Source organism: Furipterus horrens, unplaced genomic scaffold (assembly GCF_987537825.1).
Source record: "Furipterus horrens unplaced genomic scaffold, mFurHor1.1.pri manual_scaffold_3, whole genome shotgun sequence".
Lineage (NCBI taxonomy): Eukaryota > Metazoa > Chordata > Mammalia > Chiroptera > Furipteridae > Furipterus > Furipterus horrens.
The window spans coordinates 10,595,231-10,617,102 of NW_028327173.1; the positions used below are offsets into that span (position 1 = coordinate 10,595,231).

General features: G+C 52.7%; 1 protein-coding gene across 1 annotated transcript in view; it reads left to right on the forward strand.

Annotated features, from left to right (window-relative positions):
• The first annotated feature begins 11,331 nt into the window (after positions 1-11,331).
• IGSF21 (immunoglobin superfamily member 21) overlaps positions 11,332-21,872 on the forward strand; it is a 234,311-nt gene continuing 223,770 nt past the window's right edge. The window contains exon 1 of the mRNA XM_090271464.1: positions 11,332-11,795. Within this exon, the coding sequence (XP_090127590.1) occupies positions 11,726-11,795 (70 nt within the window). The 5' untranslated portion in view covers positions 11,332-11,725. The remainder of the gene's footprint in view (positions 11,796-21,872) is intronic.

Here is a 21,872-nt window from a genome sequence, read left to right on the forward strand (position 1 = left end):
AAGGGAGGCAGCAGGCACCAAGCCCCTGAACCCTCAACCTCAGGGATGACTTAACGCCTGGGAAGAAAGCAGCCGGCTTCCCTTCCTGATCTTTATACACTGGGATGCAAGCTCAAGAGAGGAGAGGCCTGACAGACAGAGCTAAGCATCCTTTGACCCTGCAACCTTGGCCATCAGAGGGCTGTGATTGCTCTCCAATCCACCTCTACCTGAGCACATCCCCACCAAAGCCTTTGGTTCATCTCTGTCTGTCTGTGGGACTTGGCAGATGAAAACCATCCTCTCTCTGCTTCAGCCCGTGCGTGATAAAAGCTGTACCCAGGCTTCAGAGGTGGCGATGGCCTCACAAGGTTCCTTTAGGACCATGTGCTCACTCTGCAGCCAGCATGACCATGACTGTGGGGCTGCTTTGAGGGCCACACCGCAGGATGACACATCTCCTGGCCCGAATGCCCAGCTCATGCCCCGTGGCAGGCAGTCACATGCACTCCTGAACCTCACTCCCTGAGAGCCGGCCTATAGGTACTGAAGATTCCAGTCCTCTGTTCTCCTAAATCCCATGTCCTTTAATTCCCTGCGGCCACCAGAGGAGAGGTCCGCACTGGCCTGCACTCAGAGCTTGCCCCCAACACCCCCACATCCTTCACCTTGCTGAACTTGAGCTTCCTCATCAATGAAAAGGAATCACACCTCCCCACGCGTATCGCTGTCAGGTTCAAATGCGATAATATATGTAGAGCACCCGGCCCTGTAGCAGGAGAGCAATCAGCGCTATTCCCCTGCCTCCCCTCCGTGGCGGGCGAAGAAGCCTGGCATACCGATAGCATCCATTGCCGGGATTACCAGGTGCCGTCTGCACGTTTGCTAACCTGCTCCAAATGAACGGCTAGGGAGGAATAATGATAAGCCTCTTACGGTTGCACATTACAGTCCTCAGAGCCCATTTCCAATGCTTCATCATATTTGTTCTTTACAAAAGACCTGGGAGGCTGGCAGGGGAGGCACGAGGAGCCCCATTTTATAGATATGGGTGCCAAGAACTAGAGAAGGAAAGGAACTTATCCAAGGTCACACAGCTGCTATGTGGCAGAGTGAAGATGGAAACCCAGGTTCTTTTTTTTTTTTTTTCAATTTAGTTCCAGAAAGTTTGGCAAGGCACCTCCCCCTCCCCCCAAACCCCCGTTCTCAGGAGCCTCCGGGGACAGACACCATTCTAAGGAGAATGGAGCCAGCGACGCTGGCGGGGTGCCCCTCGGGCCCAGTAGAGCGGTGCCCTGCTTGAACTAATTGCCATGCTCCCTCTCACTCACACTGAGCCTGCCTTCCAGAGAGACCCTAAAGTGCTTCCGAGCTCCTCGTACATATTTATATGCCTGCGTGCGCGATAAAAATAAAACCACTTCACCCACCGCTGAAATGCAGCCACTCGGGGTGTGAAATATGGGGCTTATCGAACAGCCACAAGTAACGGCTCTCGGGGAGGGGCTCCCGTCCCTATGACATTGCAAGGGGGCAGCTGCAAGGAGCTGGGATTTTATTATCTTGATAAGTAAGTGTTGAACTTGGACGCAGAAGCCAGCAAAGCAGCCGGGGCCCTGGACCCAGGATGCCCTCGAACCCCACAGGAACAAATGCTGGTCTTGCCAAAGACTGTGCTATTGGACTAAAGGGGAGTGTGGACCCCTCAGCATACACCCCCTCACGTGCACCCTTGAACCTCACTCCCCAAGAGCCAGCCTGTAGGTACTGAAGACTCCAGCCCTCTGTTCTCCTAAGCCAGGTATCCCACCACTTAACACTCCTTCCTTTCAAGGAAGGTGCCAGAAGGTCTCAGTGATCTAACATGTCTTGGAGCAAGGACCAGGATGAGCACCTTGGCTGAGGGTCCTTTGAAAGCAGTCCTAGTTAAGAAAAGGTATCGTTCTGGACAAGTTGAGCATCTTTTCTGGCCATTCAAACCTTCCGAAGGTATCTGGACTCTGATGGCTGATTCTGAGCCTGCTCTAGATTCAGACTTCTGGGTCCCCCCTTTGCTCCTTCATTCCCTTCCTCCCTCCTCCCTCCCTCCCTCTCACTGTGCTTTGCCATGCTCTTAATTCCCTGGGAAAGCACAGCAAAGGCATCTGGCACAGACTCCCTGAACTCGTCGTCGTCGGCAGCCGTCCGTCTCGAGAGACGATGGTGTAGCTTCTTAAGAGTCTATCTGCACCTCCGAGAATGGTTGTGCAGTCCGACTCGGGAGTGACACGGTATCTGTCTCCTCCCGTGTTGAATCGACATCTTGCGATGACGCTGGAGTGTCCTCTCCAGTGGAGCTGAAGCTACAGAGCCTGGGCAGGGTGATATGGAGGGTCTGCTGTTGCCCACGCAGCAGACCCCCCCTCTCTTCGCAGCTGAAGGATCCAAGGGAAAGACGGAGTCAATACAGCTTGGCTTCAGGTGCGCCGCAGGAGTTGCCAGTGTTGACTACAACGTCAAACCGCCTTAGGGACTCCGGCTCCGGATTTTCTGTCGGGGTTTACTCCCTTAGCCTTTCCCCTGAAGAGGTATGCCGCAAGGCAGCTGAGGTTTTTTGGAATCAGAGTTTTCCTTCTCTGATGTGCCCTGACTGGAAGATCGAACCAGCGACACTTAGCTCGCAGGCCGACGCTCAATCCACTGAGCCAAACCAGGCAGGGCTAGTGACAGCTAAAGGTGAGATTATGGCAAGAGTAAGAGCTAACCAGCTTCAAGGGTGTACGTGGGATACCTGGGGCCGGGTAAAGTAGGTGGGAGTGAGAAGGATGGGGACGTTAGAGGGGGAAGGGTGTTTCAGGCAGAAGGAACGGCATGTACAAAGGCCTAGAGTCAAGGGAGCTTGTGAGCTGGGGTGTGGATTGGCGTGGTGGCGCTTTATTTGCAGGTAAGGTTCAAGGACTTGTGCAGAGAAGACCAATGAACACATATAGCCTTAATGTCCTTAGTGAAGGTGAATACCCATTAGGACCATTTATTTGGGGACCATTAGGGTTTGGAGCCCTTGCATCTGTGCCTCTTTGGTCTGTCAGGCCCCCAATGCCTGGGCTCCTTCCCTTGGAATCATACAAAGCTTTAATGACTTTTGTGTTATTTCCCATGGTCCATCCAAGTTCCTTAAGGGATGGATAACTCTGAGGGTTGAGGGACTCTCCCTTTGTGCTTCCAAACATCCTTAAATTCCAGGGAAATATCCTCCGGAGTCACGAGCTGCCTCTTTGCAGGGTCACCCTCTTCACAGGGTACATGGAAAGGACAAGAGTCTGGGCTTGGGCAGAAGGGAGGTGAGGCAGGAAGGCAGGGAGGGGAGATGGAGTCAGGTGACTGGCTAGCAGGTAAGGGGTTAGCGGGATTGTTTCCACTGATCCACAGTTGGGGAATGAAGAGGAACGGAGGAGAAGAGCACCTCTACAGAGAGAGAAAGCCTCCAATGATGGGGAGGGACCAGCCAGTTCAGAGAGATCTTACATCAAGAGTCACAGGATCTCAAGATGGGCAGACGTGTCCAGGTCCTTTTGCTCACTGCCGGCTTTTAGGGCAGATCTCCTTGCTGTTTTGGCCTCCCTCAGCACTGGTTGCCTTCTGAGGTTCACAAAGGCCCTGCCTAGCCTCAGCTGCACCTCCCTGCATGCCACCTGGTCCCAGCCTTTCTGGCCCACTCACCTGCTGCTCCCTGCATGGCAATCTCAGCTGCCTGCTTGGAAGACTTTGCACAGGCGGCTGCCCCCCAAGTTCTTCTCTAACTCTTAGGCACCTGTCAAAGCTTCAGGTCTCACTTCCTACAGAAAGCCAGTGTCCCAAGTCCTCACTCAGTGCCAGGTACAGGGTTTGTGTGACACAGGAGGATATAAAGAGATGGAAGGTGGAGGTAGATTCATGCCTACGAGACACCATCTGACTGGGGCCTCAAGGACCTAGTCCAACCTTTTGCCTCTTACGCATGAAAACCCCAAAGCCCAGAGAAATGAAATTGACTTTATGTGCTATAAATCAAACTGGGATTTTCTCAAATGCTTCAGGACCTAGAAACTCAAGACAAAAAGCAGGCTGATGGAGAGAGGAGGAAATGCTCAGTTTTCCTTAGATGACTTTTGCAATTAACCAGAGCCTTTTGGTTACAAATCTCTTTATACTGGTCTGGCTAGCTGTATCTTCCTTCTTTGTGACCCAGGCTTGAGCAGGGGGGCCCTGGAGGTGCCAAGGGGCAAAGGGAAATGGGCCTAAACCTTCCAGAGCTCCCATTATGACCTGGGGAAACAAGACACAAAAGAGAATTGACTAAAGAGAATATTATTCCTCAGTGGAGTGCAGAGAGCTTGCTCCTCAAATAAGGAGGACGCAGCAGGGAGCTGACTATCTCACTTTGGGCTTCACTTACTTCATCTATAGTATTATGGACCCATCGCACTATTGTGACTCACTCGAGAGCCTTAGGACACATGTTTCGTGGCATCATGCCTCATTGTGAATATACAAAAACTTAACAAATTGTGAAACAGGAAGCAGATTTGTTTTACAGAATATAGGCCCTCAAACTTGAAAGGTTGTAAAAATGGAAGAAATCACATATTAGATGGCGCCACCTGTTGTCTGTGTGTGGTACTGCAGCTTGTCAAGGAAAGGAGGAAAGGGGAGATTCCGAGGGTGACCTCAGAAAAAGATCAAAACTATGAACATTAAAATGGCAACAAATTCACAACTATCAACAACTGAATCCAAAAACACAAACTAAGCAAACAACCAGAACAGGAACAGAATCATAGATATGGCGATCATATGGAGGGTTATCAACTGTAATGGGGAGAAGCGGGGGAAACGTGCAGGGATTAAGCATAGTTGGTAGGTACAAAAGAGACCATAAATGAAATGGGGAAGCCAAAGAACTTATATGCACCACCTGTGGACATGAACTAAGGGGGGATTGCTGGAGGGAAGGGCGGTACCAAGCGAAAGGGGGCAAAGGTGGGAAATTGGGACTAGTGTAATAGCATAATCAATAAAATGTATTAAAAATACCTTTCTCTCCAGCACTATCCCTGTAAAGTCTTGGTCATTTCCGGATTCACAATAAAATCCTTCTTCACTTTTTTGACCTCCCATAATAGAAGAAGATGAAGAAGAAGCAGAAGAAGAAGGAGAACGGGGAGAAGGAGAAGAAGAAGAAGGAGAAGACCCCAGGTCTGACCTGACAATCATGGAGATAAGAGTCCAAAGCCAGGACTAGACCCACTAATGCTCTAGCATGCTGTAGAGGATAAGTAAATTTTAGATCCTATTTTCATTGAACTTTTTTTTTTTTTTTTTTTTTTTTTTTTTGATTCATGGGGATGGCAACCATCTGCTAAATCCCTTCAGATCTTGACCCTGGATTCTTCATCCACCCCTCTTCATTGCAGGTGCAGGAAATTAAGGATGAAAAGGTGGAACCACAGCGTGGGGTAATTATAGCATCATATGGCTGCCTTGGTGAGTAATATTTGATAGAGCTAATATTTATTGAGTGCTTACTTCATTTAAAGCATTGCCTTATTTAATCAGTGCAACAGCTTGATGAGGATGGTACTTTTACTCCCACCCCCATTTTACAGATGAGGAAGACAAAATGCAGGGGGATTAAATACTTTTCTCAAGTTCTTACAGCAAATCTTTCCTCCCTCCCTCCCTTCCTCCCCTCCATTCACGCACGCATCCATCCAACAGTCATTTCTTGGAGTGTCAAAGCTGAGATGTGGGTCTAGGCAGGCCAACTTCAGAGCCCATGCTTTTAGGCGCTGCGCCTGACTACCTCTGCTGGCACCTTCTAACTATGACTAATGCCTGTTAGTTCAGGTCTCTTATACTTACCAAATTCAATGATACAGAAAATAGTACAAATCTTATTGATGTTTTCTAATCCTGATTCACCTGTTCACTCCTTCCATCCATGTGCTCATCCACCATCAATTCTTTCTCCAATCCATCTGTCTGCACACCCACCCATCATCACCCATTCATCCATCCACCCACCTTTCTTCCCATCTGTTCTTCCACCCACTCACCATCCACCCATCCATTCATTCATGTATCTACCCAATAACTCTCACATTCATCTATCCATTCATCCATCCATCCAATTATTCTTTCACCCATTTATCTTTCCATTGATTCATCTTCCTTCCTTCCATCCATCCATCCATACATCCAAACACTTTCTTGGCATCTACCACCTTCCAGGCACAAGTAACACAGAGATGAATTAACTGTGGTCCTTATCCTCATGCTGCTTACTTTCTCAGAAATACATAAAAGCAAAGTGACCTTAAGTAAGAGATGTTGCCTCTCTGTGCTTCAGTTTCTTTGTCTATTTGGGGGGGTTGAAAACAGAACCTGTCTCCTAGGGTTGTGAAGGGAATTCAAGGAATTAGTACAAGCAAAGCACTTAGAACAGAGCCTCATCCATAATAAACACTTAATAAATGTCATCAGTTGACAGTGGTTATTGTTGCTTCATTCTTATTATTATTACTATTACTAGGGTAATCCAGTAAGAGATCAGACTTGTCCAGGGCAAGAGCAGCATCTTTCACCCATCTTGTGATCTACAGAACTCCCGCTCATTAGATGCTAACAGGTATTTATGCGAAGAGAGTTCTGAAGGCAAACAAGTTTGGGTTTCAGGTAAACAACACTGAAAAAATCTGCAGAATTTCTCATAGCCTTTAACACGCTCATGCAAATTGTATATCTCCAAGAAGTGGGCAGTGGCCTAATGTGCAGCATTTCTCAGATGTATTTAACCACAGAACCCCCTTTTCCAGGAACGTTTATTACAAACTTGCAAAGCAAAGGGTTGGTGGGAGCCAGTTTGCGAAATATTGGTCTCCTGTATCAACCTTCTCTTTGTCAAGCTGGTCCCCAGGGCTTACCTTCCCGACCCCGACTCCTTCCTATGGCCCAGCTCTTTTCTCTGGGTCTGTAGTGCTGAGGCTCATGCAGCCACACACAGCCTCGGATTCCGCGCAGAAAACCCGCTGGGTTCCTTCTGTGGGAAGATGAGCTGCAGCTGGAGTGTGAGCATCCAGATGGGACTGAGGTCCATTAAGGACACGGTTTGGACTTAATTCCAAGCAGCCGACTCCATATCGATTTGGGTCACTGGTGTTAAAGCGTCACTTTCAGTTGTGTTTAATTTAAACAAACAGTAAAAGACTCGATCCTGTCTGAGATGTGGTCTGGTGGATGTTTAATTCCCAGCATGAGGGGCACAGGGCAAGGCAGGAAGGAGCCAGAGGACCGTGTGAGCGAGTGTGTGTACATGGGGGGGGCGGGAAGCGAGAGTGAGACCACGTGTGTGGATCTCTGGGGCAGGCCCAGAATCCACCATTCCTCTCCCTTAGCTGCTGTGCACAATTCTCTTCATTTCTCTGAGACTCAGTTTACTTATCTGTAGATTGGGCATAAATAAAGCTGCCACAGAGGGCTCTGATGAGGATTAAATGAGATGAGAGAGGTCGACCACACTGAGCTTATTAAAGTTTTTAAAATCTCATTTATCATCGATATAGTGGCTTCCAAGGTATGTGTGCCTGTGTGTGTGTGTGTGTGTGTGTGTGTGTACACACATGTCATGTGAGAGTGTGTGCATCTTGGCCTGGAAGAGCGTGTAAGAGCTCTGGCTCTGGATTCTTTCTGGGTACAAATAGGGTTCTATCACGTGTTGTACTGGGCAAGTTGCTTAGCCTCCCTGTACCTCGGCTTTCTCATCTGTAAGGTAAGAATAATTATAGTAGCAACCTCATATGTTTTTGTGAAGATTCAATGGATACCTATCATAGGAGAAACGCTTTCATAAATGCTTACTACTCTTAAAAAAAAAAAAAACCCTCACCCAAGGGCATGTTTTTTCATTGCTCTTAGAGAGAGAAAGAGAGAGAAAAACATCGAAGGGGAAGCATCAATCGGTTATCTCCCACAGCACCCAGACCAGGAACTGCGCGTGCCTGGACCAGGAATAAAACCCACAATCTAGGTACGTACACCGACAGGAAATCAAACCCGAAACTCTCCGGTTACCAGACGACGCTCCAACCACCTGAGCCACACTGGCCGGGACATAAATGTTTACTCTCTCAGCGTCATCATCAAACTTCACAGGGGTTCTTCCTCCAATCAAGAAAGCTCATCCTTTAGGAAACCAGGCGGTGCAAGATAATCATATACCGCATCCCTTCCCTCTCCTGGGAACAAACCAGGGATCACAGAGGAGTCCTTTGACCTCTGGGGGTGTGTCGTAGGGTCAGGAGAAGAGAAATGAGTTTTGTGCTATAGCGCCCTCTGTTGGGAGAGAGTCTAGCTCAGCGCCATGGACAGAGGGAGGCTTGAGACTAACTGCCCCACCTTGGTCTCTGGGAGGAGGCCCAGGGCACCTGTTCCACCAGAGCACAAAGAAGGCATGCCCCGCCCCGATCATGGATCTGAGTGCCAGGCCCGCAACGTGGAGGCCACGCTGCTGGCGGCACATCCATTAGGAGACGGGCGCCAAGGGGACCTTAAGCAACTTAAAAGCCTGTGGCTGCCCTGGGTGACTTTTCTTTTGGTTAAGTCACTCAGTGCCCTCTGCTAACCGTGCCTCTCAGTGCTTCAAATGTGTCTTTCTCTGGGGCCAAAGAAAAGATTCTGAAGCCGTGTTTTATAAAACAGGAGCAGGATGAGTGGGCTCCCCAGAGAGACAGTGTATGAAGGTGTAAGTATTACTATGAACAATTACCATATGGTATAAACACGTACATGGCAGCTGAGCTTTTTTGGGAAACCACCTGGGCAGGATGTCCTCTCTGTGAACACGCAATCCAGTGGGGCGTTAGTTCTCTGAAAATGTCCCTGTCAAAAGATGCCTGCTAACACCTGCCAAGTGGCAGCCTAGTACTAAGAGCTGAGGAATGCAGTGATTATGAGCAAGTGCCCTGCCTTCATCCACCCATCCATCCATCCATTCATCCATCCGTCTAACACATATTAACTAATGGCCTACTATGTGCCAGGAACTGGCTAGGAAGACCAGTGGTTATCATACAGGGTGATATTACAAGAAAGTGAGAATGATTTGGAAGTCCTGGGGCTGAAGAAGGGTTAACCGAGGTTTCCACCAGCACCAGCCCCTCTCCTGACCCAATCCTTGGCCCTAGGAAGCAACCCTCCCTTGGCTATCAGGCCTCGTTTCCTTCTTGTTCTCCCCCGGATAGATGCCATTCACTGGTGGCATAATGAAGGTGAACCTCTAGCCCCTTCCTGCTGCTACCTGGGGATTTCTTCCCCAGCTGGTGTGGGCCCATGGGTGACAGGGGAGTTGGAATCTCACCAGATCTCTGGCTCTCCTTTCTAATGGCCAGGCTGCAGAGAGGGCAGACAGGAAACCTCACATATTCAGGTTTCACCTGATGAGCTATTGCCTGTCCACCAGCCTGTATGCGCTCTGATTTGCTGCAGGGCTCACAGAGCAGGAATGTCTACACCACGGTGCCTGGCATCGACCTGCAAACTCAGGCCCACCTGCTAACATGAGGGTCCTCCCAGCTTGACACTGCTCACCAGTCAGGAAAGCCCTTCCACAGATAGCATGGCACCTGGGAGAGATTTGGTTCTTCTGGCTTTTTCCTAGACCAGAGCTGGGGTTAGGGAGGACACAGTCAGGAACTGTGCCCTGTGGCATGGCTGGATCAGCCCCCAAAAGAAGGTAATGGGGGAGAGGTGCCATCAAACGGCCCTCAGCAACTTGGAGAGACATGGGCAGGGGGCGGGTGAGAGGGAGCAAAGAACAGCCAGCCAAAGGGGGGAAAAAAGGGCCCAAGATTCCAGTATTCAAGCCATTCCCAGCCCAATCAGCCCGGCAGCCAATTAGTCTGATTCAAAAAAATAAAATAAAATACCTACATAGGCACAAACTGTAATCAAACACCTATTTATAAGGGTTTATTATGATCATTATTATTATTTTACTGAGAAGATCATTCTAAAGCCTGTCAGGTGAATGTTTGCTTTCAGATCTTCATAAATGGAAATCAATCGCTCCTTCTCTGGGGCTGGGGGTGGGGTGGGAGGGGTGGCAGAGCTGCAGCCAGGTTGCCTTGGGAAGCCTGTAGTGAGGTTTGGAGAGGGCAGATGGAGGATACAGTCCCTGCCATGGGCCATCTCTGCACAGGGCTCCCCAAGAGATGACTTAGCAACCTCTCAATGCCCCCTGGTACTCACTACACTCCCTCAAAGGGTTGCTAGAGATGGAGCTGGCCATGTGCCCACTGGCCATCTAAGTAAATAGTGCAGAAGTCTTATGCAGCAACCTGACAGAGCTGGGGAAACTGGGGATTCTCTCCAGAATGCTGTGGAAAGAACACTGGGTCAGGAGGCAGCACGCTGAATTCTGAGCCCAGTCCTGCCCCTGGCTGTGCCTCCCTTTCTGTGCCTCAGCTTGCCCTCTCCTGGGTCCCTACCATGGATGACATTACATGCTCTGAACGTCCCCATTTAATCTTACCCCCAGCTCATGCCAAGTGCTAGAGTACCTCTCCCTTCCTAGGAGACCTCAAGGCCCACCGTCAGGCCTGAAGTTCAGTGGTGTGTGTGTGTGTGTGTGTTGGTGGGAGGATAATAATACTAAGATACAACTCCCAAACCCCACTCCTCAGACCTGGGGCAGGTGGGGGGAGGGGGGCCAAGCCTTCCAGAAAGGTGAAGACATGGTCTCTGCCAGGAGGAAAACAACCAGTTCCTTACCCATGTCTGACTGGATACAAGGATGGAAGAAGGGATAAAACATATCCCATTTCGCAGGGTTGCCTGGGGAGGGCATCCCTAATTTGGGAAGCGCCAGAACACTGATGCCCTTAACCTTCCCCACTAGGGCGTGAGCAGACGCCACACCCTGCCTGCTCTGCTCCACCGCGGTTGGCATGGCTCTCATGGAAGCTGCCTCCCTCCATCAGCCTGGGGCGCAGGGATCCTGAGGATGGGATTAGGTGGAGGGGCATCAGATGGGGAGCTTGGCTTCTGGACGGCAGGGGAGCTCGGCCAGCTGGGAGATGGTTTTGAAGCTAAGGGTTGCGAGCGAGTTGTGAATGAGGGGGAAACCTGGGGGGAGTTAGAGGGGGTAGGAGGCAGGGAGGAAAGGGAGGGGGACCAGGAGGGGGGAGTTCTCCTTTTCCCTGCAATAAATCGGCTTATCGGACGAGAAGCGAACAGCCCAGAAAGGATTAAAGAAAAGTCTGTATAATACAGCGGAGAGCGCGGCAAAGGGAGGGCGGGGAGAGGGGGAGGGACGGAAGAAGGGCGCCGGGAGGGGGGCGCTCGTGCCTCCGGGAGAGGCGAGCGAGAGGCAGAGAGAGAGCGATTTGGCTCCAAACTCCAGCGCCGCCGCGGATCTCACTCCCGGCCGTGGTGGGTGCCGCTCGCAGTTGAGGAGCGCGGAGCCAGCAGCTGCGGCGCACCCGGAGGACGCACGGAGCGCGAGGGTGGCGGCACCCCTCTGAGACCGAGGCGAGTCGTGTGGGGTGCCCGGGCAATCGGGCCGCGGTGGAATGGGGGCGCCCCCGCGGCGCCCCTCTCTGTCCGCCACCGTCTCGACCGGCGGCCGGAGGCAGGAGCGCGCCTGAGCCCATGGCGAGGGGACTTGCCGCCGCCGCTGCCTCCGCCACCGCCGCCGCTGCCGCCCCGCCACCGCCGCCAGCTCCCGGGCACCATGCGAGCCGCCCCGAGCCTCCGCGGCTGCGTCTGCCTGCTGTTCGCCGCGATCCTGGACCTGGCGCGCGGTGAGTGCGCGGGCTGGGGGTGCGTGCGGGGGCGGGCCGCCGGGGAGGGGCGCAGGGGCGCTCGGGAGAGGCTCGGGGTCCGAGCACCGGTCTTGGCGTGGTGGTGGTGGGGAGGGGGTTCTGTGGAGCTGGTCGGCTTGGTGAGGGAGGGAGAACGTCTCCTCTGGAGAGAGCGCTCTGGGTCTGTGCCAGGGTGCGAGTGTGTGTGTGTGTGTGTGTGTGTGTGTGTGTGTGTGTGTGTACACAAGCGTGTGCCTTTGTTTCGTCTATGTATAAGGGTGTCCGGGAAGGAGCTGTGTGTGAAGAGGGTGCGGGAGTGCATTTAGAGATGTGAGTGTGTGTGATGGTGTGCAAGCGAGCGAGTGTCTGGAGGGGTGTTCGAGTGTCGATGTCGGTTACACGGAAAAGGTGGGTGTGTGAGAGTGTGAGCGAGTGTTTGGGGGTGTGAGCGGGTGCCAGCTTCTCCGTGAGGGTGTGAGGTGCGTGAGCTCGTGTAATTGTATGTGTGAGAGTGTTAACGGGTGGGTGACTGTGTGAGGTGTGGCGTTTCACGCGTGTCCCACATGTGCGGGTCTTTTGAGGGGTGTGTGACGGCAGATGACTGTATTTCTGTAGAGGGGAGAGCAGCGTGCGTGCATCGCAGGTGAGAAGGTGACAGTTGGGAGTCGGGAGGTGTGGGCTCGCGGGGGCTGTGTTGCTTCCTGGGATCGGAGTGTGTGCGCGCGGGTAAGATGGAGCTTGTGGTTCTCCTGGGAGGAGAGGGGTACAGACGCGTAAAGGGTTGCGGGGTGCTGAGGGGGTGTGAGCAGTGGTCTGTGTGTGTGTCCCGCACGGACTTGGTCCGAGCTAGGCTGAAGGAGCTGGAAGAAGGATGAAGCCGAGCGGGGTCCCCAGAGCTTGCGATCCGCGGCTCCGCAGCTCCAGGGTCCAGGGTCCAGGGTTCAGGGTCTCGCCCGGCGCCACCGGCTGGTGGGTCCTAAATGCTGCGGGAGCTGAACCTGGCGACTCGGCACCTTCCGGTCAGTGAGCCCAAGTATTGGCTAAGAGCCCAGAGGGAAGGAGGCGGGACCAGAGAAGACTCACGGGCGATGAGACTAGGGGGACCCCGTCCTCGATTCCCCCTAAGCCTAGCGTCAAACTGGGTGCCCAGAACGAACCCGTCTGAAGCCACAGCGTGGTTCCACCATGGAAGGGGAAGAGACATGGGGTGCCAAAAAGTAGCCATTGTGACCAGTAGGGTCTCAGCCTCTAGCCCAAGCGGATGATGGAGGTGTGCGTGTGTGTCGTGGTGGTGGTGGTGGTGGTGGTGGAGGGGGGCTGTCAACTCTGTCCTCTGCCGTCCGCCCTGTCCTAACGGTACCTAACCAGGCTCAGAGATTGCCTGCCAGGAAGGGGTGCACCCTAAAATAACCCCACTCTCTGCTACACCGCGGTTCTTGGGATAGTGCTGGGTCTGCGGATGGGAGAGCTGCAGAATTGGAACCTGAATAGTGGTCCTCCTGGCAGAGAGGGGGGGAGAGGCTGGTGTAACCCAGAAGGGATGCAAGCCCTGTACTTTGTCCCCCTTCCCTTGGAGCAAGAGACTTTTCAAAGTGGGTCAAAATCTCCCCCCAACTTTGGGGTGAGGGATCCCTCCCTCGGATGCCTCTAGAGGGAAAGGTTATAGGGAAAAGCGGGGTCTGGGTGGTTGCCCGGCTCCAGCGCTTCCGAGAGGGCACCAAGCTTTGTTGAAAGGCACTGGAGACCTGGACATTGCAGTAAGCACTGGTCGGGGGTCTGGGGCCGGAGGGTTGCACTCCTTCCCTCTCCGGAATGCTCAGAAGAGAGAGACGCGGCAGGAGAGGGGGTGGCGGCGAGTGGTGGGAAAGGCTTTGGTGCGAAACCCACTCCATCAGGACCGCACCCTGCGAGTCCTGCCTGGAACGCTGACCCGGCCTCCTGGAGCCCTCTCGCCTGCCGCTACAGGCTGCGGGGGGCGGGGGGCGGGGGGCGTGGGGTCGGGACCCAGCGGCTCTGGGCTGCGGAGCCGGCATGGCCTCTGAGCTCCACAGCTCAGGGCGAAAGAAGAGTGCCAACCTGGGTCGCGGGCCCAAAACTTTCCGAGCCTGGGTCGCGGGTGGGTGTCCGGGGTCGCCCGGGAGCTGTCTTTTCTCCACAGAAGAGACAAGGGTGCGCGTGGGTGGGGTCCCTCCTTCCCCCTTCCAAGTCAGTGTCCACGAGGGGGCGGGGATACTAGAAAGGTTTGTGAGAGATGCAAGACGCTGGCTTGCCGGGGGAGGGCGCTCCTCCTGGATGTCACCAAGAGCCTAGCACCTGGCAGTAGGCTCCGCCAGGCCACCTGCCAGGGGCTGCCTTGGAGGGAGGGGAGGGTAGAATCTAGAGCAAGCATTCAGAAACTCGCCTGCCCAGTATGGGACGATGGCGGTCACTGCTAGGGAGGGGCAAGGCCAGGGCGCCCTGGCCTGCTCTACCCGCTTGGGTCCCAAAGCAAAGGGGTTCAACTTTGGAGAGGTGGGTCTTTGCGTCGGGAGAACTGAGTCCTTTGCACACAGGACTGGCTGGGAGGGAAGTTCCTGCCTCTGGTTCCCCCCAAATATGACTCCAGAGGAGAAACCCACATTTCTCAGGTCTCCCAGATCGCCCAGGAGCGCCTAAATGGCATTTTCAACTGGGCAATTCTAGGAAGGAAATCCTGCCCTTGGGGCTGTGCAATGGCCCTGGAGGGGGCGGTGCACCACGGATTAGGGGGTGGGCACAAGAGAATGCTAGTGGGTGGTCAGGCCCAGTTAGGTGGAGCCAAAAGTCCCAGCAAGAGGCCCTGCCAATCTCTATTCATAACCACGTGTCAGCCGGTGGGTTGGGTGGGATGGCTAGGGAGGCAGCTGAAACACTGAGACTGCTGGGGCTTGCGCAGCTCCGGCTGGTGGGATGACTTTATATATTTATCCTCCCTCCCCACCCCGAACCCATGCCAGGGGCACAGGGCGGGGCTCGGCACCAGCCCAGCGGCACTTAAGGGCTCCTTCTGAGCCCTGGGCTGCTGTGTTAAGCGGCCTGCCTAGGGCAGGCTGCTCCACTCCTGCTCCGGCAGATTGGCCCCACCCCAGATGCAAACTGGAGTTTTTCCTGAGACGTTGAACTCAGTTTTCCTTTTAAGTGCAGAGAATGTTAGAACTGGAAGTGACCTCCGAGATCACTTACTTCAGCGGCTCTGAAACTTCTATTTTTATTTTTTAAGCAGGAGAACTTTCTTAGAGAAAGCACTGATTATCATATCACCCCTCCCTCTGCTCCCCCCCAAATCCGAATTCCTTAGCCGAGATGCTAGGCACAAAAGGAGAGCTGCCCTGGTGCATGCTTTGATGAGACCCTGCATCTAACAATCCTTCCCCATGAGTCTCTAACAATCTAAGATTGCTCCTTTCTTATATCCTAGCTGGCTTTTGTTTTTTCAGTAGCCACGATTACATGGATCAGCTGCAATGTGTCCAGCACGTGCTGGCTGCCTCACAGTCCTCATGCCTGTGAGGCTCTGAGTTTTAAGATTCGTTCATGACAGGAGTATTGGCTCGTTCCAGCTCCCATCTGGTCCAGTGCCAGGCTCCCTTGTTCCTTCCAGTGATCCCTCTCTCTGGCTGCAGAGAATCCCGTGGGCGGGGCATGTGGGCAGGAGCGTGCAAGGTACCAGTGATGCCTGAGATTGGCGTGGCTACCCAGACTTTTCAGAGCGTCTGTCTCATACACACCTGAACCCTACTATAGTCAGGGGGAAGGGTAGTGGGGGATGGAGGTGGCAGGGCTTAAGTGAGACTTGCTCAGGTTTCTGGATAAGCAGTCTGACTTCAAAGGTAGGGGCCAAACGAAGAACTGAACAAAGAATAGGCTTATTAGTTCTGTTAACTGGGTTTCCTGGGATCCAGGTAGGTGTCTAACCTGGCTTATCATCCTGCCTGCTTCTGCTACATCCTCGGGCCCCTTGAAATTCATTTTTTCACATACCCAATGAGAGTTTATTATATATTAATGTGTGCAAGGCACGGTGCTAAGCATTGGAAACATAGCCCTGAACATGGGAGGAGAGTCCCTGTCTTTATGGTGGTTACCGCTTTGTGGAAAGTTGATTCTTCATTTAGAGGAAGGAAGAAGCTGTATCTCCCACCCCAACTGAGCTCTCACTATATTTCAAACATTGTGCCTTTGTTTTGATGTTCTTGTCTGCTTTAAAGCTTACAACCACCCTGAGAGGTAAAATCAGCCTTATTTTGCAGGCGAGGAAACTCAGGCTCAGAGAGGTAAAGTGACTTTTCCAAGGCCACCCAGTCAGTAAGTGGCGAGGCGAGATTTAGACACAGGACTGTCTGATGCTTTCCCTCTGAGCTCTGTGGTCTTCTAGTGAGAATGGCCCTCAGTCCCTTCCTCTGCTCTAGCCACACGGACAGTTGCAGTGTATCCGATTCCCCATCTTGATGTTTAACCCCTTCCCAAGCCCTCGTTGAGACAGAATTACCCAGTGTGTTCATCTGCACAGATGGGAGAGGGAGTGTTCCTGGAAGCCCTCATCATCATCAAGAGAATGAATGGGCATCTGTTGTGGGCAGGGCGCATCTGAAAAGAGAAAGACCTCAGACCAGGACCCTTGTCCCAGTGGGGTGAGAGGTCGGACATGATCATGGAAAGATGAACGACAGTCCAGGTGGACATTTGTTGGTACCTGCTAGATGCCGAGTGAATTGATGTCTCCTAGGGGGAGTTCTTGGGGGAAGAATGATTACTTGGGGTGTTAAGGGAATGCTTCAGAGAAGAGGGAGAAATTTAGACCTTGAAGTAAAAGGGGGACATTAATAAGCCAAGGACTGTGGGGAAAAATGTGCCAGGAACAGAAACCTGTGTGAGCAAAGAGTCAGAGACAGAAGCATGCACGGTGGGACTAGTTCAACTCAAGGCTGCCTCCCGAGAGTCCAGGTGAGGCCTGGGAGAGAGAAGCGTGGTCTTACTGATGGCTACCATTTATTGCACACCTACGAGATGTCCTTTATGCAGCAAATACCCTCAACAATCCATGAGGCCGTATTATCAACCACATTTGCAGATGAGGACAAGAGGCCCAGAATCTCCTCTCTTTCTCTCTCTTCTTTCTTAAATGATAAATGAGGTTCAGGACCTTCTTTAAGTGGAAGAACTGGGACTTTCAAATCCAGGTCTGAAGCAATCCAGAGACACTGCTGCTCCTGGAGGAGAGGAGAAACAATTCATTTTTTCATCATTTGGAAGGGGGAATGCAGCAGCCTTACCATTTGCAAGAGGATGCAAAGCCTTCCATTCTAAGTGACAGATGGTGGTGGTGGTGAGGCGCATGACATCACTTCCTAAGTTGTATCTGTCTCTAGTATGTTCTTGGGAACAAAGCAGATAGATGAGATCCTGGAATCCACCTTTGTACATTCAGTGAGGTCTAGTAGTGGAAGGGGACCATGATCACCAAGACCTACTGCCCACAATTCCATGGGTGGAGCAAATAAATACAATGTGTATGGAGCTAGAGGTGTGCAGAGTAGCTACCCAAAGGAGTGTGATACCCAGAAAGGGAATCTTATCTTTGGCTTGGCCACAAGCCATTCCTACAACTCCTGGTAAAACATCAGGGAAATTATGCAACCCGCACCCCCAATTGCACAACGTCTTGATATGATCAGGTAATGCACCCCCAAGATGAACCCATCAGACACATTCTCCCTGGAATCTGAATATTAAGCAGAGTGTCAGGAAGACAGTACAGTAAACTGTACTTTGCTGCTTTCCCTAGAAATAATGATGAGACCTACCTCCCAGGGTGCTGACAGAATGGAATGAGTCATCACATGCAGAGCTCTTAGCTCTAGTGAGGGTTACCAGTATTAACCATGGTTAAGCTGGAGTTCTAGTGAGGTTTACCAGTATTAACCACCATTAAACCAGAGCTGCTCCAGCTCAGGTAGCATGGGTCCTCCAAGGCCAAGGGCTTCAACTCATCCTATTCCAGCAGTTCCTTTTTTGGCTTGAGTTGTCCAGAGTTGATTTCTGCTACTTGGCAAGAAGAGGACCCCACGTGACAGTCTCCCTAGGTGTGATGAGTCTTAGCTGGTTAGCCAGTCTTTGTACCTGGAGGCTGGCCCTCTGGCTGGGGGTGACCGATTCCACCTGCTCCCTGCCTTTCCCTGGAAACTTGAGGAATTGCTGCCCTCTCCCATCTAGTACAGTCCTAGACCCAGGGATGCAGCCAGTCTCACTATGAGCCTCCCGTATCCGCCCTTCATAGACTAGATGCTCCATGAAGACAGGGATGCTGTCCGGTCCTGTTACCAAATCTTCCCCATGAAACCCAGCTCAGTAGAGGCTGGTTATCTGGGTGAATAAACCACCTTGGCCTTTAGACAGGTGCATCCTGATTTAGAACAGGGGTGGGTCCACAGCTTTCTACAGAAAAGAGTATGAAGAGGCCTATGGCATGTGGAACTGAGACTGGATTTACAGGTGAATTTCCTGTGGGCCAAGTTCTGCTTCTGTTTTTCTTGGAGACGCTCAAATAATCAAAGTGGTGGCGATACTGACTCCAGATACCCCAACGCTCTATCTGCTGGTAGCACTCAAGAGCTGACCACAGGCTTCCAGGCCTGTCGTTCCACATTGTCCTCATATAAGACGTGAAGGCAGCTATTCTTGAGCCTATTGAACAACCAGGGAAAGTGAGGCTTAGGGAGGTGAAAAGATGGTAGCTGGAAGTGACAGGACTGGAACCTGGGTTTTTGTGGCTGTGAGCCCAGCCCTCCTGTCCTCCCACACTCATTGCACTGCTTTGTTTGGTCCACAGGGCTCTGGAGTGAGACAGGCCAGCTCCCCATGAGCTCAGAAGCCAGGAACCTTTAGCCAAAAAGCATGCACTGTGAGCTGGGTGCTGTCCTTGCCATTTTGTTGATGTGACCTCCTCCCTCCTTGACTGCCGTCCAAATGGGTGTTCACATCCCCAATCCACAGGCAAGGACACTAGTGGGCCTGTGGTCGCAAAGCATGGAGACCAGGGCCCACCGTCTCCCCAGCCCACAGGTGGGTCTGCCTCAGAAGTCTCTGCTCTTCTCCTCGCCTCCTCCATCTCCTCCCCCACTTCTGCTCTTTCTTGGTGCAGAGAGCAGACATTTGCCCTCAGCCAGCACAGCCTCTGACTCCCAGTAAACCTCCCTCCAAGTCTCTGCTTGCCCACTTCCCACCCTTCACAACCTGGTAAACCTGGTAAACCTGCTGTCCCCTAAGTGTGCTGGCAATGGTACTTCGGGCAACACTCTGTTAAAACAATCCTCTTCCGGGGCTGGAGATGGTTATGGGTTGGTCTTCCCACTGAACAGAGAGCTCTTGAAGGTTGGATCTCTGCACCCCCAGCCCTAGTATGGGTCTGGTTCTAAGCAGATCTTCAAGATGTGTTTCTTGAATGAATGAATGAATGAATGAATGAATGAACAAATAAATGAGGTCTCCTCTGACCATGATATTTGGTCCAGACACTAGGCCTGGGTCTGTTACCTGGCCCTGCTCAGTCACCTCAAGTCCTTCCCAGTGTGAGAAGGTGTTCATTGTTCAGCTCTGCCCACCATCACTCATGTTGGCATCACGGCTGGCATCTGAGGGATGAGCCAACAGCTGAAGGTGGTGGGAACACCAAAGGGCTTCCTCTACCTTCTGAGTTTTCCTTGGTGGGGGGAGGGAGCTGTCCTTGGTTAGCGATGGGGATGGGATATGGGAAAGAAAGGAAGAAAGAGAAGGAGAGAAGGAAAAAACATGCACGAAACGCCTACCATGTGCCAAGCCCTGAGCCACGCAATATTGTAATCAATCCCCCCAGAAACTCCCATTTGGGAGATAATATTCTCCCCCCTTTACAGATGAGGACCGAGGCTTAGAGAGGTTGTGTGATTTGCTTACGGTCCGACTGCTAGTGACGGGCAGAGGTGGATTCACTCCCAGGCATGGATTTGCACATCTCTTCCCAACTCTGAGGGGATCCCATAGGTAGCTTGAAATTGACCAGGGGTGGGGGTATTTACACCACAGCAATCAGCAAACACTATAGGTCAAGACTCCTCCCACCTTGGAGCTGGTTGTTAAACCTTTACCCCACTGGGCCCACCCATCCTTCCTCAATCACTGTCTCTGCACCTGGTGTTAACATCCTTTGGTTTCCATCTGAACTGGGTTCAAATCCTAGCATGGCCACTTCCTAGCAGAAAGTACTTGAGCAAGTCAGTCTCTCTCTGAGTCACGGTGTCCTTGTCTTCTGAAAATGGAGGGTGTGGTGAGATTCAGCATGGAAACACCCGGCATGTAATTGACCCTTAGTCATCAGTCCCTCCCTTTCTCCCGGCCCCCAGAATGGGGTCAGCAAACCACAGGGTCTCTCTGAGAAGTGGAGCATGCTCCCGCTTTCTTCTCCATCGGAGCCAAGTCAGGGATCCCATCAGTCACTTCCATGAATTGAGCAGCTGCCCAGCCTTGTTGTGGACCAGCAGACACCGTCCCCAAGGAGTTTCCGGTTATTGGCAACCTCTCACAGAAAAACTCATTGAGAGTAATAAAAGATCGCGCATAGGAAATGGCCAGTACAGGGATATCAGGAAGACTGAGAGATTGAAGTGACCTCGACAGGTAAGGAGGGAGGGAGCAGTGGAAGGGAGGGAGGTATGCTACCCCCAGTGCAGTGCTCTAGGAAGATTAATTTCACTTTTCTGGGTCCCCTGAAGCTGGAAACTCTTTGGAACCTCCATTCAGTTACAAATGATTGCTCTGGGGTTCCCAGAGAGACAACAGCCTCGAGGAAGAAATGCCATCACGTGGAGACTGCCCACCTGTCCAGTGTGTCCAGACCTGGCAAGGAGGGAAAACCAGGCCCCGCCCCCAGGCCCCACCAATATCACACTGCCTGGAATGGGGCTGCTCCCACCGGGACATGTGCCTTGGGATTGAACCAGGAGTCACGGGAGGTGGGAGCCCTCCTGGGAAGAAGCTTCTAGATCTCCGGAGGACATGGGCTCTGGAGTCTGACCAGGGTTCAGGTCCCATCTCTACCACTTAGGCAGCATGTGAACTCAGGTAACCTCTTCATTGTTTTCGGCCTTGATTTCTCTCACCGAACATGGGGCTGTCATGGTGGCCTGTCTGGGTGGGGGCTGCTGGGAGTCATGTGATATGAGGGTTTGCGTGCACCATGTCTTGTGTACAGTGGGTGTGTGAAAAGTGGCTGCTGCTGTGACAGTGATGGTCGGCTCCTGGGCGTGTGGTGAAGGCCCCAAGTGTGAAGAGAAAGAAACCCCAGTGCCCAGGACACGGGGGTACCTTGTAGGTTTCCCACATGGAGCGTGAAGCAAGTCCTCAGGCCCAATTACAGAGCACCAGGGCCAGAAGGGAGCTGAGAGATTATTTACACCATCTCCTTCCCCCCATTTTAAAGCTGAGAAAACGGAGGCCAGGGAGAGGAACGACTCTTCTGTCAGCACACACACTGCATGGTGTCGGGGACAGGCCTCCTCCCTCGGGGTCCTGGGGCCCATCCCAGGGCTCAGGCAGGCAGACCCACCACCCTAAGAGCCTTGCGTCAGGGGGGCATCAGTGTTTCCCAGACTTGGGTGGGGATCCTGGCGGCACTCCAGTGGGGAGCAACCCTCCAGCCTCATAAATCATAGGAGCCGCTTGGGAGTCGCCAGGGAGAGAAGCAGCTGAGCCATTGGGGGGGTTTGTTCCATTGCCAAGCTGTTGCCTTTGCCCTTTCGTTTCTCTTTCTGCAGAGGGTCTTGCGCTCCTCTGATGGGGCTGTTTGTCACCCATCCCTGGCGCCTCCATTATCTCCCCAGCATCCTCTCTTCCTCCCCGCTCCCTAAGGCCGCCCCAGAGGAAGGCGTCCATCACGGGCAGGCAGTGGTGGGCGACCCTGGCACCGCTGGGCTGGGCCGGGATGGGGGCAGTGCAGGGGCTCAGAGACGCTGTCAGAGTGAAGACAGAGGCTGGTGCGGCCGGAGGGTGGGTGGCCTTCGCGTTTAGAGCTGGCGCTCACTGCTC